Genomic DNA, 15,000 nt, shown 5'->3' on the forward strand with positions numbered 1-15,000 from the left:
TGTACGTCGTTTATATAATCCAGTTTATCAATAACAAGTTAATCATACAAATAAGAAGAATTTCTACAACCTGATTGTTGCGTGCGAACGAGCATAATGATCTGTTTCTTTCTTTTTCGCAAGGTATGTTATTAGCTGTAATCATATTCGAACCATATTCTATTGATAAAGACAATGCTGCTAGTAGAGCACCAATGTGTCCTAGACAATTCTTTTATAGATTTTTGTACACTCGATAGGCAGAGAACTAAGGACGGTTAAGGTCTCGTTTGAAGATGCTGTTGCTAGTAGACCACTGGTGTGTCCCAAATATTTCTTTTATAGATTTTTGTACACTCAATGGTCAGAAAGTAAAGTACTATGAAAGTCTCGTTTATATTTGTTGTTTCGATTTCAAGTTAATGTGACATTCGCACAAGTCTTTATATTTTATATCTAGAATCGCGATGATGAAAATCTCTCGAAATCCTCATCAATAGTGAATTATTGTTATCAACCAGTGTTTATTGACTGATCATTTCCGATGTGATGGAACAAACTTTCTTCTGCAAGCATTAATGGAAACACAAGGAGGCAACCAAGTGAATGCGAGTTTAATTTTTCTGATAGGAATACTTACAATACCTAATCACCCTTACGATTGTGTTTGCTATGATTTTTCTAACATCAGAAAGGAATATTTTGACCAAGACAAATATATCTTACGTCGAAACCCCAAAGGCATATTTGTACTTTCTCTAGATAATTTTAACATTTTCAGGATTTTCGATCACTTGTAAACAGAAGCATTGACTTTTCACATGTTTAAAAGTTTAAAGGCCGCTCATGAATTGGAGAGGCAAGGGACAGTGACATTGCCCAAGCAAGCAGGACAATGCCCCCTCTCCTCCCAAGCTAGAACCAAGGAGAACCAGGCAATGGCTGCTGATTACTCAGCAGGTAGACCTATAGGATCCCCCAAACCTCTCCCACCCCCACCCTTAGGATGGTGAGGTTGCAGTGATCAAAGGAACTAGCGAGATTGAGCGAGACTCGAAGGCCAATGTGGCAATCATCAGGCGAGGACGCTACCACCAAGCCACCACAACCCTAAGCAATGGATTCCAACACTTACATTTCTGACGGACACATTAGCAACCAATTTCCAGTGCTTGGCAACTTCTTCCATGTGCCTGTAACTCTCCATGGACTCAGCAGCTTCTTGGAACACTTCTATCGCTCTCGCCAGGCTCACGTTGGCAGACAATATCAGCGGTTCTCCAAGACCAACGTAGTAAAGTTCCAAGATCCCGTGGGTGCAAATGTAATGGCTGTATGGTCCGTCGTTCTTGTAGATACCTACGTTAAAGAAACTGAATCAGGAGGATTGGTATTGATGGAAAATAGAAGCGGGGATAGATAGAAGCCTATGAACATTTACATGGTGAAGTTAGCACGAGAAGACCCAGGTCTACATGGCTGAAGACTATGAAGCATGAAGTAAGAGAGCCGAGGCCCTTTGCGTCAATGGGCGTAGAAAGGGATGATTATGATGATGATGTTGATAATGAACTTAGTCAAGAGAAAGGGATTATTATGATGATGATGATGATAATGATGACAATGAACTTAGTCAAGAGAAAGGGATGATTATGATGATGATGATGATAATGAACTTAGTCAAGAGAAAGGGATGATTATGATGATGATGATGATGATGATGAACTTAGTCAAGAGAAATATAATCTGAAGAGATGAATTAGATTGAGGAAATTGAAATTGAGAGAAAAACAATAAGTCAATCAAAGTATTCTACATCATACACTCACGAAAACTTGGTTGGAAGTACTGAATAAAATCCATTTCATATTTTGTTGGAGATAAACAGGGCCGGTGTCGCTTTTAAGCCGAAGTATTACTTGGTCTTTTTAAGATTAATTATTATTATTATTATTATTATTATTATTATTATTATTATTATTATTATTATTATTATTATTACAACCCTAGTTGGAAAAGCAGGATGCTAAAAGCCCAGGGGCTCCAACACGGAAAATAGTTCAGTGAGGAAAGGAAACATGGAAAAATAAAATATTTTAAAAAGAGCAACAATATTGAAATAAATATCACTTTATAAACTATAAAAACTTTAACAAAACAAAAGGAAGAGAAATAAGATATAAGATAGAAGAGTGTGCCTGAGTGTTCCCTCAAGCAAGGTATTAATCAAATCTGGAGTCTCTGGTGTTCTTTATTATTATTATTATTATTATTATTATTATTATTATTAGCCAAGCTACAACCCTAGTTGGAAAAACAAGATGCTATAAGCCTAAGGGCTCCAACAGGGAAAAAAAGCCCAGTAGGGAGAAAGGAAATAAGGAAATAAATAAATTATGAGAATAAATTAACAATATATCATTCTAAAAACAGTAACAGCGTCAAAACAGATATGTCCTATATAAACTATTAACAACGTCAAAAACAGATATGTCATATATGAACAATAAAAAGACTCGTGTCAGCCTGGTCAACATAAAACATTTAGTAAGGAAGATGTAACATAAGACTTTTCTCGTCGGTCATCAACTAAGAGACTGATAACGTTGACGAATTCATGGTACATAGGTATCAGCCCTTTCATGATTTATCCATATATCGTACAACCTATGGCATCTGTAGGTTTCATAGGGAAATTGCGTCCCATACAAAAATATTCCTACTCGTAAAGTTTACAAATAACAAACACGAATGCTTGGTGAAGTGTATGGCCACCTTACGCTATCATTATTATTACAGTATTTTATTTTTCCTTGTTTTCCTTTCCTCACTAGGCTATTTTCCCTGTTGGAGCCCCTGGGCTTATAGCATCTTGCTTTTCCAACTAGGGTTGTAGCTTGGCTAATAATAATAATAATAATAATAATAATAATAACCCTAGTTGGAAAAGCAGGATGCTAGAAGCCCAGGGGCTTCAACAGAGAAAATAACCTAGAGAAGAAAGGAAAACAAGGAAAAATAGAATATTTTAAGAAGAGTAACAACATTGAAATAAACATCTCATATATTAACTTTAACAAAACAAGAGAGAGAGAGAAATTATATAAAAGAGTGTGCCCGAGATAGCCATTTTCGTTATCCAATGTCCAGGTTTAAGGGACATTAACTAAAAAAAAAAAAAAAAAAAAAAAAAAAAAAAAAAAAAAAAAAAAAAAAAAAAAAAAAAAAATAAATAAATAAATTTGCAGCGAATGTTTCTATGTTGAACAGGCTGAAATAAGTCCCTCCTCATATTTTATATAAGGCAGATCCATTTTAACGTTGTTACTGATCTTGAGGTATTTTATATCAATTATTCATTACATCTCATTTAGTTTATTTATTTCCTTTAATCAGTAGGCTATTTTTTTTCCTGTTGGAGCCCTTTTTCAACTTGGGTTGTAGCTAAGCTAATAATAATAATAATAATAATAATAATAATAATAATAATAATAATAATAATAATAATAATAATAATAATAATGATAGTCGTAAAATGTGAACCACGGCTGAATTAACAAGGATAAATCTATATCGTTAATTATTCATATAGGTATGTAAATTGAATTACTTTATATTGCATCACAACATTTTTCAGATTATGCACTGATTAGCTGAGTTTTGGATTGAAATGTGAATTAAATAAATGAATAAATAATGAAAAAGGAAGAAAGAAGGTAAGGAAAACGTATCACGAGACGTGGATTACCGTTGTAATTAATACCTCGTTAGATTTCTATCGAAGCAGCTCTTCTAGGAGAAGGACACTCCAAAATCAAACCATTGTTCTCTAGCCTTGGGTAGTACCATAGCCTCTGTACCGTGGTCTTCCACTATCTTGGGTTAGAGTTCTCTTGCTTGAGGGTACACTTGGGCATACTATTCTATCTAATTTCTCTTCCTCTTGTTTTATTAAGGTATTTATACAGTAGTTTATATAGGAAATATTTATTTTAATGTTATTACTGTTCTTGAAATATTTTATTTTTTCTTGTTTTCTTTCCTCACTGGGCTATTTTCTCTGTTGGGGCCCTTAGGCTTATAGCATCCTGCTTTACCAACTATGGTTATATCTTGGCAATTAATAATAACAATAACAATAACAATAACAATAACAATAACAATAATAATAATAATAATAATAAATGATGTGCTTTGAACTATACGAATGAGTTGATATTCGCAGATATAATTTGGACTGTGACAACATTATTAACAAATTCTGAATATTCGCTTACCTTGCCCTGTATTTCCAACAACGATACGGGCTTTTTGGTCTTTCAGTTGATTCAGGACTTCGTAAACACTCTGAAAAAAAAAAATATATACAATAATGAAAAATGCTATAGATTAAAGTAATAGATTTCACGTATCAAAATTGAGATTTGCATGCGACTAGATTTTGATAATTATTATTTATCTTTAATGGGATTTTTAAGAAGCCTAGTTTACTGTCATGATATATATATATATATATATATATATATATATATATATATATATATATATATATATATATATATATACACAATGTATATGTATATGTATATGTATATGTATATATATAAATATGTATATGTATATGTATATATATATATATATATATATATATATATATATATATATATATATATATATATATATATATATATATATATATATATATATATAATGTGTGTGCGTGTGTGCGTGCGTGCGCGTAACCTACATTTACAATAAATAAGCCCCTCTCCTACGTAAATAAAATCAACTTTCACCATAAAAATCTTCTTATAACTCACCATATATTAATTTAAATACCATGAATCCTTAACATATAACTCACTAAAACTCTAGCTGTTCTTTTATTGGTTTCCTATGTAGGTCCATGTACAGTTGGATACAGTAATTCCTGGTACACCTCGTTTTGAGGAAGTGCACCGTGTTACATCCTTACTGGGTGGCGAGTTACTGTGTTTAGCCCCACCCACCACCTGGACCCTCTCTCCTTACACCATCTGTTTGGTTACTGAACATACAGTGATGGTGTAACAAGATGTATCTCCTCAGAGTGAGGTGTGTCAAGTATTTATGTGTCCATCTGTACATCAACATAACTTTAACTATTTATTTATATACTTCTAATGCAATATTTGAGGCCCTTTCTGAGTCCCTTTGCGTCAATAGGCGTAGGAGGAGATGATGATGATGATGAATGCAATATTTTATTAAAATATTTGATTTATAGACCATCTTCTTTACCTATACAAAATCTAAATTTTTTTTTCAGGAGTTCTTCCTTTCATTATATAAATCATAACCCTTATAATGCACCTCACCACAAGTATTATGTGACGTTAAAAATCTCAACATTCATATAACAATCTTTGCCCCGTTTCCTTTATCAGAGACAATTATTTCTCTCATTTTTTTTTTAAATTTTTCTCCTCGTCCAAATACATTTTCTGTATTCCAGCCAAACATTATATCAAGCAGGAAGTCTCGTATAATGTGTGTGTGCGTTTGTTTGTGTGTATATAAGATATATAAGCCTTCAAGAATACATTACAGAAACCTCTTGTGTGGTGTATCCATGACAACATTCATCAATAGTGTTTCTTATTCAGAATTGTTTAACCATTGAAGGGAACTCATCAATAACCTTGAGTGGAAGGGGAGAAGCGATCATTGTAATACATAAAAGATTGCAACAGCAAATAATTGATTTATTGGTGCCATGGTCACGCTATGGCATCAAATGATTAATGAAATTCTGAATCTTTTGAAACATAAGAAAAATGTTATATGTTATTCAGCGTCAATGAATGCAATATAGTATGTATGTATGTATGCATGTATGTATGTATGCACAGTACATTTATATATATACGTGTTTTAACATTTTGACTGTAAAGCATATGCAATAAGGGGTATAGGTATGATAGTGGCCACCTGTATGTATGATAACGGCTGACTAAGAATACGGTAGTGTAAGGGCGTTAGCCCCCCCACCCCCCACCCCCACCTTCACCCCGGTTAAGTAAGTAGGTTAGTTGGTGTCCGGTTTTTATGCACCCTGGAGGAACTGACCGCTGATATACAAAGGCTCCTTGAAGAAAATAACTGACAATGTTAAGAAATGTTAGGATTAAGAGGATGGGTAAGTTAAATGATAGCGAATGATGTACAGTCTATGGGTAGATAAAGTGGGACCAACGAATTATTCAGATAAAAATGAAATGCCATCTAGGTTAACAGGAGCCTGTCCGAGAGAGAGAGAGAGAGAGAGAGAGAGAGAGAGAGAGAGAGAGAGAGAGAGAGAGAGAGAGAGAGAGAGAGAGAGAGAGAGAGAGAGAGAGCAGTTTATTATAAAATGGCTGCTCCTAAAAGTTAGATAAGTTATCCATGAATTTATGTTTTCTTTATTTTCCTCTGGTAGCTAATACATTCCATTTTCTTTGTATTTTTAAACATATACTCAATTAAATGATAGCTTGCTTCAGCAAGATTGGTTAACGATGATTAATTATATTAATTATATTGCTTGAATTTACAATGAGGAACTACTCATTGTACATAGTAGTTTAGTAGCAGCAATATGAGGAAAAACAGCATTAGTAGTAATAATATGCCAATGTGCTGAAACTCCTATTAATCAAATAAAGGTTCCTACCCTCAATTTTCTTGGTCGGTGCCAAGCAACTCCTGCCGAAGTAATGGAGAGATTTTCCTTAGGAGCCGGGGCCTTGAAAGTTTGTTCCTCATTGTCCAACTCCTTAGTCAAGTGTTTGCAATCACCACAGTTTCTTGCACAGGCATCATTGCAGGTCCCTTTGTAAGCATCCTATTGGTAGGCAAAGAAATAAAATACAGTTTTCAAAGAGACTTTGCGCTCATATACTGGTATGATTATATGTTCTTTTATATGTATATATTTCCTTATGAAATTATATCCGTAGAATACAAAATTACATACGTGATTTTATCTGTGTTTATGTTATTATGTGATATAGCCTATATGAAAGTCAATACACACACACACACACACACACACACACACACACACACACACACACACACACACACACACACATATATATATATATATATATATATATATATATATATATATATATATATATATATATATATGTATATATATATATATATATAAATAAATACAGTATATATATACTGTATATGTATATATACATATATGTATATATGTATATATATATATATATATATATATATATATATATATATATATATATATATGTATATATGTATATATACGTATATATATATATATATATATATATATATATATATATATATATATATATATATATATTTATACACACACACACACACACACACATATATATATATATAAATATATATATATATATATATATATATATATATATATATATAAATATATATATATATATATATATATATATATATATATATATATATAAATATATATATATATATATATATATATATATATATATATATATATATTTGTATATATGTATATATAGATATATATGTACATATACATATGTATAAATATATATTATATACATATACAAATATATATATACTATATATATATATATATATATATATATATATATATATATATATATATATATATATATATATATATATATATGTAATATGTATTTATATATATATATATACATATATATATATATATATATATATATATATATATATATATATATATATATACATATATATGTACATATGTATGTGGCTATCCTGGAGGGTATTTAGCCTCGCAGGGTGTAATCGGGTAGTTGAATCAGTAGAGCTTCAAAAGTTCAAAGTTAGAGCAAATGTTTTATGTTGACCATGCGGACATGAGTCTTTTTATAGTTTATATATGACATATTTGTTTATGACATTGTTAATAGTTTATATATGACATATCTGTTTTGACGTTGTTACTTTGTTTTAGAATGATTTATTGTTAATTTGTTCTCATAATTTGTTTATTTCTTTATTTCCTTTCCTTACTGGGCTAATTTTTCCTATTGGAGCCCCCGGGCTTATAGCATCTTGATTTTCCAACTAGGGTTGTAGCTTGGCTAGTAATAATAATAATAATAATAATAATAATAATAATAATAATAATAATAATAATAATAATAATAATAATGAGAACTTTGTCTAGGTGATAAGGTTTCTAATTTTTCTTTAGCTCGAATATTATAGCTATAATAGAAAATATATAGTTTACGTAGTCAGTTATATCATGCTAATTAATCTATTGTTTGATAACTATATAGCCTACATGTATGGATATATGAAAGAATCGGGCAATTTTCTAATGATAGATTATATTTCATTTAATCTATACAATTCGTCCAAAATGAGTAAACTGACTCTATCTATATATAAGAACATATATATTGTATGTAGTAGGTTGGCCAGGGCTCCAACCACCCATTGAGGTACTTCTGCTAGAGAGTTATTGGGTCATTTGACTGGCCAGACAGCACTACATTGGATCCTTCTCTTTGGTTATGGCTCATTTTCCGTTTGCATACACATACACCAAATAGTCTGGTCTATTCTTTACGTATTCTCCTCTATCCTCATACACCTGACAACACTGAGATTACCAAACAATTCTTCCTGGCTAAAGGGGTTAACTACTGCAATGTAATTGTTCAGTGGCTACTTTCCTCTTGGTAAGGGAAGAAGAGAGACTTTTGCTATGGCAAGTAGTTCTTCTATGAGGACAATCCAAAATCATACCATTGTTCTCTGGTCTTGGATAGTGCCATAGCCTCTGCACCATGGTCTTTCACTGTCTTGGGGTAGAGTTCTCTTGGTTAAGGGTACACTCGGGCACACTATTCTATCTTATTTCTCTTCCTCTTGTTTTTTTTTTTTTTTTTTTTTAAGTTTTTATAGTTTATATATGAAATATTTATTTTAATGTTGTTACTGTTCTTATATTTTATATTAATTATTAATTACTTTTCTTGTAGTTTCCTTATTTCCTTTCCTCATTGGGATATTTTCCCTGTTGGAGCCCTCGTGTTTAGGGCATCCTGCTTTTCCAACTAGGGTTGTAGCTTAGCAAGTAATAATAATAATAATAATAATAATAATAATAATAATAATGTCATCATTAGTATCAAGATTAGATACCATTTACACCTATATTTAGTTAGAACAGATCACATTAAAATAGGCCTATATCATTACGCCAGAACTCAAGGATTTTGCATAAACGCAACTTTCAGTATTATTATTATTATTATTATTATTATTATTATTATTATTATTATCAATATCAATATTATTTATTATTATTATTATTATTATTTATTATCATTATCGTAATTATTATCATTATTATTGTAATTACTATTATTATTATTATTATTATTATTATTATTATTATTATTATTATTATTATTATTATTATTATTATTAGCAGCCAGCAGTAGCAGCTAAGCTATACCCCAGCTGGAAAAGCAGGATGCTATAAGCCCAAGGACTCAAACAGGGATAAATAACTCGGTGAGGAAAAGAAATAAGGAAATAAATTAACAAGAGAAGTAATGAACAATTGAAATAACATAGTTTAAGTACAGTAATAACATTCAAATATATCTTTTATAAATAAACTATAAATATAAACTATAAATGGACGCTTATGTTAGCATATTCAACATAAAAAAAAAAGAAAAAAAAATTCTCTGCAAGTTTGAACTTTGCAAGTACCTCGATATCAACAAGTCTGCTCTTCAAGTTCTCGTCCGCGTCCTCTGCCAAGGACTTGAAGGCATCTAGGATGGGGCGGTATCCTGTGCAGCGGCAGAGGTTACCGTCCAAGGATTTCTCCACTTGCTCGCTCGTCAGCGGTCCTTTCTGCATTTGCCTTCGCGTAAAGAAAGAAATAGGAAAAAAGGGATTAATAGATTGCGTTTATGAACAAGGAATAATCCGTGAAAGTTTATATGGATTGTTGATCAGTGTAGCTAGTTATAAAAGGGAGTGGTCTTTTTAAATGGCTTTTTCAAAAGGCACATATGTCTATCTATCTATTTATCTATCTAAGTACATACTTATTTACTGAATATTTATAAATGTATTTAACGTATGTGCATATATAATACATACATACATACATATATATGTAGATGTTATATACATTATATATTCATGTATATATAAAGTATATTTGTATATTTATATACATATTTATGCATACATACATACATATATATATATATATATATATATATATATATATATATATATATATACAGTATATATATATATATATGTACAAACATATACTCTATATATATACATATATAATATGTATATATATACATATATATAAATATATATACATATACATATATATATATATATATATATATATATATATATATATATATATATATATATATATATAGAGAGAGAGAGAGAGAGAGAGAGAGAGAGAGAGAGAGAGAGAGAGAGAGAGAGAGAGAGAGATCTGGGCTTAAGTATTTATTATACATTCCACTTTATTCAGAGCTTCCAACTTCCTAAACGAAAATTTTCTGTCATCTAAAAGTATCCTTTCCACTTGAATTAAACTTTTTGCTCTATTAAAATAGAATCCTCTCTAATAATCGTACATCTTCCACTCAGAACTTACCCGTACATCGTCATGATCATCCCAGGGGAACAATACCCACATTGCGTACCGCTGAATCCATGGAGAGCTGTCTGCAGTGGGTTGTATCCTTTGTAACGGCTCCCCAAACTTTCAATCGTCTGGATGTTCCATCCTGCGCATGCGTAGACGAAAGTCAGACACTGGAAAGTGGAATTGCAAACATAAATTTAATATGTATTAATTTAAGAAATTGTATGTCGTAAAGTGTCCTTTTGGTAGTTTTAAAAACTTGTTTTATACCATAAATTATTAAAAAAAGGAAGAATGTTTTGATACTATGGTTATAAATTATAATCAATTAGGGAGCGATCAGGACGAATATCTCCAACCACCACCAATCCGCAGTTGGCCAGTGTGGTGATGAAAACTGGCCAAACCCCGGACATGTATACAGACATGTCTGAGGCTTTTGTCCTTGAGTGGACCAGAAACGGCTGCTTTTGTCGTTATACATACAGTATATGCAAATATTCAAACAATTCTTCTTTACCCAAGGGGTTAACTACTGCACTGTAATTGTTCAGTGGTTACTTTCCTCTTAGTAAGGGTAGAAGAGACTCTTTAACTATGGTAAGGAGCTCTTCTAGGAGAGGGACACTCCAAAATCAAACCATTGTTCTCTTGTCTTAGATAGTGCCATAGCCTCTGTACCATGGTCTTCCACTGTCTTGGGTTAGAGTTCCCTTGCTTGAAGGTACACTCAAGCACACTATTCTATCTAATTTCTCTTCCTCTTGTTTTGTTAAAGTTTTTGCACTTTATATGGAAAATATTTATTTTATTGTTATTACTGTTCTTAAAATATTTCATTTTTCCCTGTTTCCTTTCTTCACTGGGCTATTTTCCCTGGTGGGGCCCCTGGGCTTATTGCTTCCTGCTTTTTCAACTAGGGTTGTAGCTTAGCAAGTAATAATAATAATAATAATAATAATAATAATAATAATAATAATAGTATCTGTAGGAAAACCTTGCAGTTGGTTGTGAAGTGAAAATTGAGAGATTGGACAGCATGATGGAAGAAAGGAAGCTGGAATAAAGTAATATTGAAAACTAGAAAGTGGTTGAAGTTAGGGACGGAAGATGACGTTTCTAAGCTCCTTTAGTAATACCTACAGAGCAACCCGTGAGGTGTACTGGCGGCATCTTCGACCTTATTTCTTGGTACCGGCGTCTAAAATTGTCCCTCTTTTACCATACTCGATTCTTCTTCTTTAACCGTCATCAAAATATGTCGAATGTTCTCGTGGAAATTCGCTTTTATGCTTTAATAAAATCTTAGCTACGTAGCCACTTCAAATTTAGATTTAGATTTAACAGAACCGTAAACAGTATTTCAAACTTTGATCTCCCGTAAGATTTGAATATAAATGATATCTGCTCAACTCATTCGTGCCTGAGGTTACCTATTTTTCTGACCCGTTGGGAATAGTCCACCTAAAACTAGTTGATTGTTACTTCTATAAAAAAATTAGTCGAAAGATAATGTCGATATCCTTACAGTGAAGCTAAAAGACAAAACAAAATACCCCTATTTAAAAAAAAAAAAAAAAAAAAAGAAAAAAAAAGGCCCACATGACATTGCATCAACCAATCAGAGAGATCCAGTCGTATTCGGTGTTATTCATTCATTACCAGTTCTGCAGTTTTTATAAGACACTGGATCGCACCATCGATTCAACCTTAGACGAACATACTACTTCTCAGTTGATAAGCAGTTCGCGTGTTTTGGGCCAATACGTCATGACCTAATAGTCCTAACTGAACACTGATTTGTAGGTACACAGTGCCACCTCCAATCAGCTATTGACGTAAAAGTATTCTTGAAAAATAAAATATAGAACATCATATTCTTATGCGGGCCGTTATCTATAAAGCTTTTAGATCTAAGACGTAGAAAAGCCTGTATTAAATATATTTAAGATTGATATCTATGTTTCATTTTTTTTTTTTTGTTACTCAAAAAAATTGGTTACTATTTAATACTCTAATGGAAATATGTGAAACAGCCACCTTTTCCAAACATTGCCATAAGGAACGTTTACTGAAGAATTGTGGGAGTTTAAATTACGATCAAAGCACCTACTGTAATAATTTGCGTTTGATAAATTGCGGTGAAGTTTCTGTAATATTAAAGATAACGTTTCAAATGCAAAATTAAGATGTATGCAAAAAAAAAAAAAAAAAAAAAAAAAAAAAAAAAAAAAAAAAAGGTGAAAGGGAGCATACTACTGTAATAATTTGCTTTTGATAATTTACGGTGAAGTTTCTGCAATAAGGAAGAGAACTTCCGAGATGCAAAAAAAAAAAAAAAAAAAAGGATGATTTATAAACAAGAGGAAGAATAAAATAAAAAACAAGTGCGAGAGGGGGCATACTTCTTCTCTGCAGTATTAAGATGACAGAAGATAATCAAGTCAAAATATAATTTACGTCTTACTTTGAAGAAAATTAATTTCCTCCTCGTGCAAGAAGGAAGAGAGTTATGCGGAAGTTAATCACACCACCGGAATGCAAGAAAAAAAAAGACAAATTCCTCCATTCTATAATAAGAAAATGCTTTTGTTTCTCATGAAATATAAACAATAGCATTCTTTACCATCAAAGGACCTCTGCTTTGTCATAACACTATAGAGGGCATTAGACGCCGTTGCCAATTTCATAGCATGCTTTAACTCTAAGGATAAGGAATAAAAATATATTATGCAAAGTTGAATCGAAGGAGTAGGTGATACCCGTCAGAAAACTGGGTCGAAGACGCTACTTGCGCGCGGGTCTTAACTGAGAACCTGTTATTATTATTATTATTATTATTATTATTATTATTATTATTATTATTATTATTATTATTATTATTATTGGAATGTTTATGGCAAATCAAAAAAAAAAAGAGAAGTGGAAAGTCTTTTAAATGTTACGTTAGTGAGTTGAATAGTAGTTGTATAAAGTCTCCACAATAATAATAATAATAATAATGATAATAATAATAATGATAATGAGGTTGATATGAATAATGATACCAATAATGATAATGATTGATAATCCTAGTGGTAACAGTAATATTGTAATAACAGAGTTACCGTTGACAGTAATAGTAATTGCAGTAGTAAAGGAAGAAATGCTTATCGTATTAGTATTATTAATAGTAGAAGGGTTCTGCCATAGAGTAGTAGTAGCAGCATTATTATTATTATTATTATTATTATTAGTAGTAGTAGTAGTAGTAGTAGTAGTAGTAGTAGTAGTGGTTTGTCCACTGTCTTGGGTTAGAGTTCTCTTGCTTGAGGGTACACTCGGGCACGCTATTCTCTAATTTCTCTTCCTCTTGTTTTGTTGAAGTTCTTATAGTTTAAACAGGACATATCTAAATAATATTGTTACTGTTCTTAAAATATTTTGTTTTTCCTTGTTTTCTTTCCTCACTGGGCTATTTTCCCGGTTAGAGCCCCTTGGCTTAAAGCATCCTGCTTTTCCAGCTAGGGTTGTATCTCATAGCAAGTAATAATAATAATAATAATAATAATAATAATAATAATAATAATAATAATAATAATAATAATAATAATAATAATAATAACAGTAGCAGTAGTAGTAGTAGTAGTAGTAGTAGTAGTAGTAGTAGTAGTAGTAGTAGTAGTAGTGGAAGGGCACCTGGAGAGAATATATTGTAGAATGCACTTGTGTATCCATCAAAAGCTACTTCCGTTTTCATGACGTCAATATTTGCATTAATATTCGCGAGGAACTTTTCTCTCTGCTTCACGAAGGTTTGCGAGAATATGAAAGTTTGAATTTTTAATGTGTTTTTACGATATATTGATCTCTGGCCCATGAATTGTGAGATGAGCTCCACCTTTGATAAATAAAAAAATAAATTATTCGAATATCTTCAAAATTGAAATGATAAACGAAAGAGTTATGGGACATACATACATAACATACGTACATACATACATACATATTATTATTATTATTATTATTATTATTATTATTATTATTATTATTATTATTATTATTATTATAATATTTGCTGTTGTTGTTGTTGTTGTTGTTATTATTACTAGCTAAGCTACAACCGTGTTTGGAAAAGCAGGGTACTAGAAGCCAAAAGGCTCCAACAGGGAAAAATAGCCCAGCGAGGAAAGCTAATAAGGATATAAATAAACTATAAGAGAAGTAATGAATAATTAAAATAAAATATTTTAAAAATAGTAACAACATTAAAGGAGATCTTTCATATATAAACTATAAAAAAAGAGATTTATGTCAGCCTGTACAACATG

General features: G+C 31.2%; 1 protein-coding gene across 1 annotated transcript in view; it reads right to left on the reverse strand.

Moving 5' to 3' along the window:
• LOC137646686 (uncharacterized) overlaps nucleotides 1-15,000 on the reverse strand; it is a 62,839-nt gene that overhangs the window by 27,230 nt on the left and 20,609 nt on the right. Inside the window, exons 4-8 of the mRNA XM_068379793.1 lie at nucleotides 10,700-10,860; nucleotides 9,772-9,928; nucleotides 6,671-6,841; nucleotides 4,257-4,326; nucleotides 1,115-1,338 (exon numbers count right to left, since the gene is read on the reverse strand). Coding sequence (XP_068235894.1) covers nucleotides 1,115-1,338; nucleotides 4,257-4,326; nucleotides 6,671-6,841; nucleotides 9,772-9,928; nucleotides 10,700-10,860 — 783 coding nt within the window. The remainder of the gene's footprint in view (nucleotides 1-1,114; nucleotides 1,339-4,256; nucleotides 4,327-6,670; nucleotides 6,842-9,771; nucleotides 9,929-10,699; nucleotides 10,861-15,000) is intronic.

This window comes from Palaemon carinicauda, chromosome 9, assembly GCF_036898095.1.
Source record: "Palaemon carinicauda isolate YSFRI2023 chromosome 9, ASM3689809v2, whole genome shotgun sequence".
Taxonomy (NCBI): domain Eukaryota; kingdom Metazoa; phylum Arthropoda; class Malacostraca; order Decapoda; family Palaemonidae; genus Palaemon; species Palaemon carinicauda.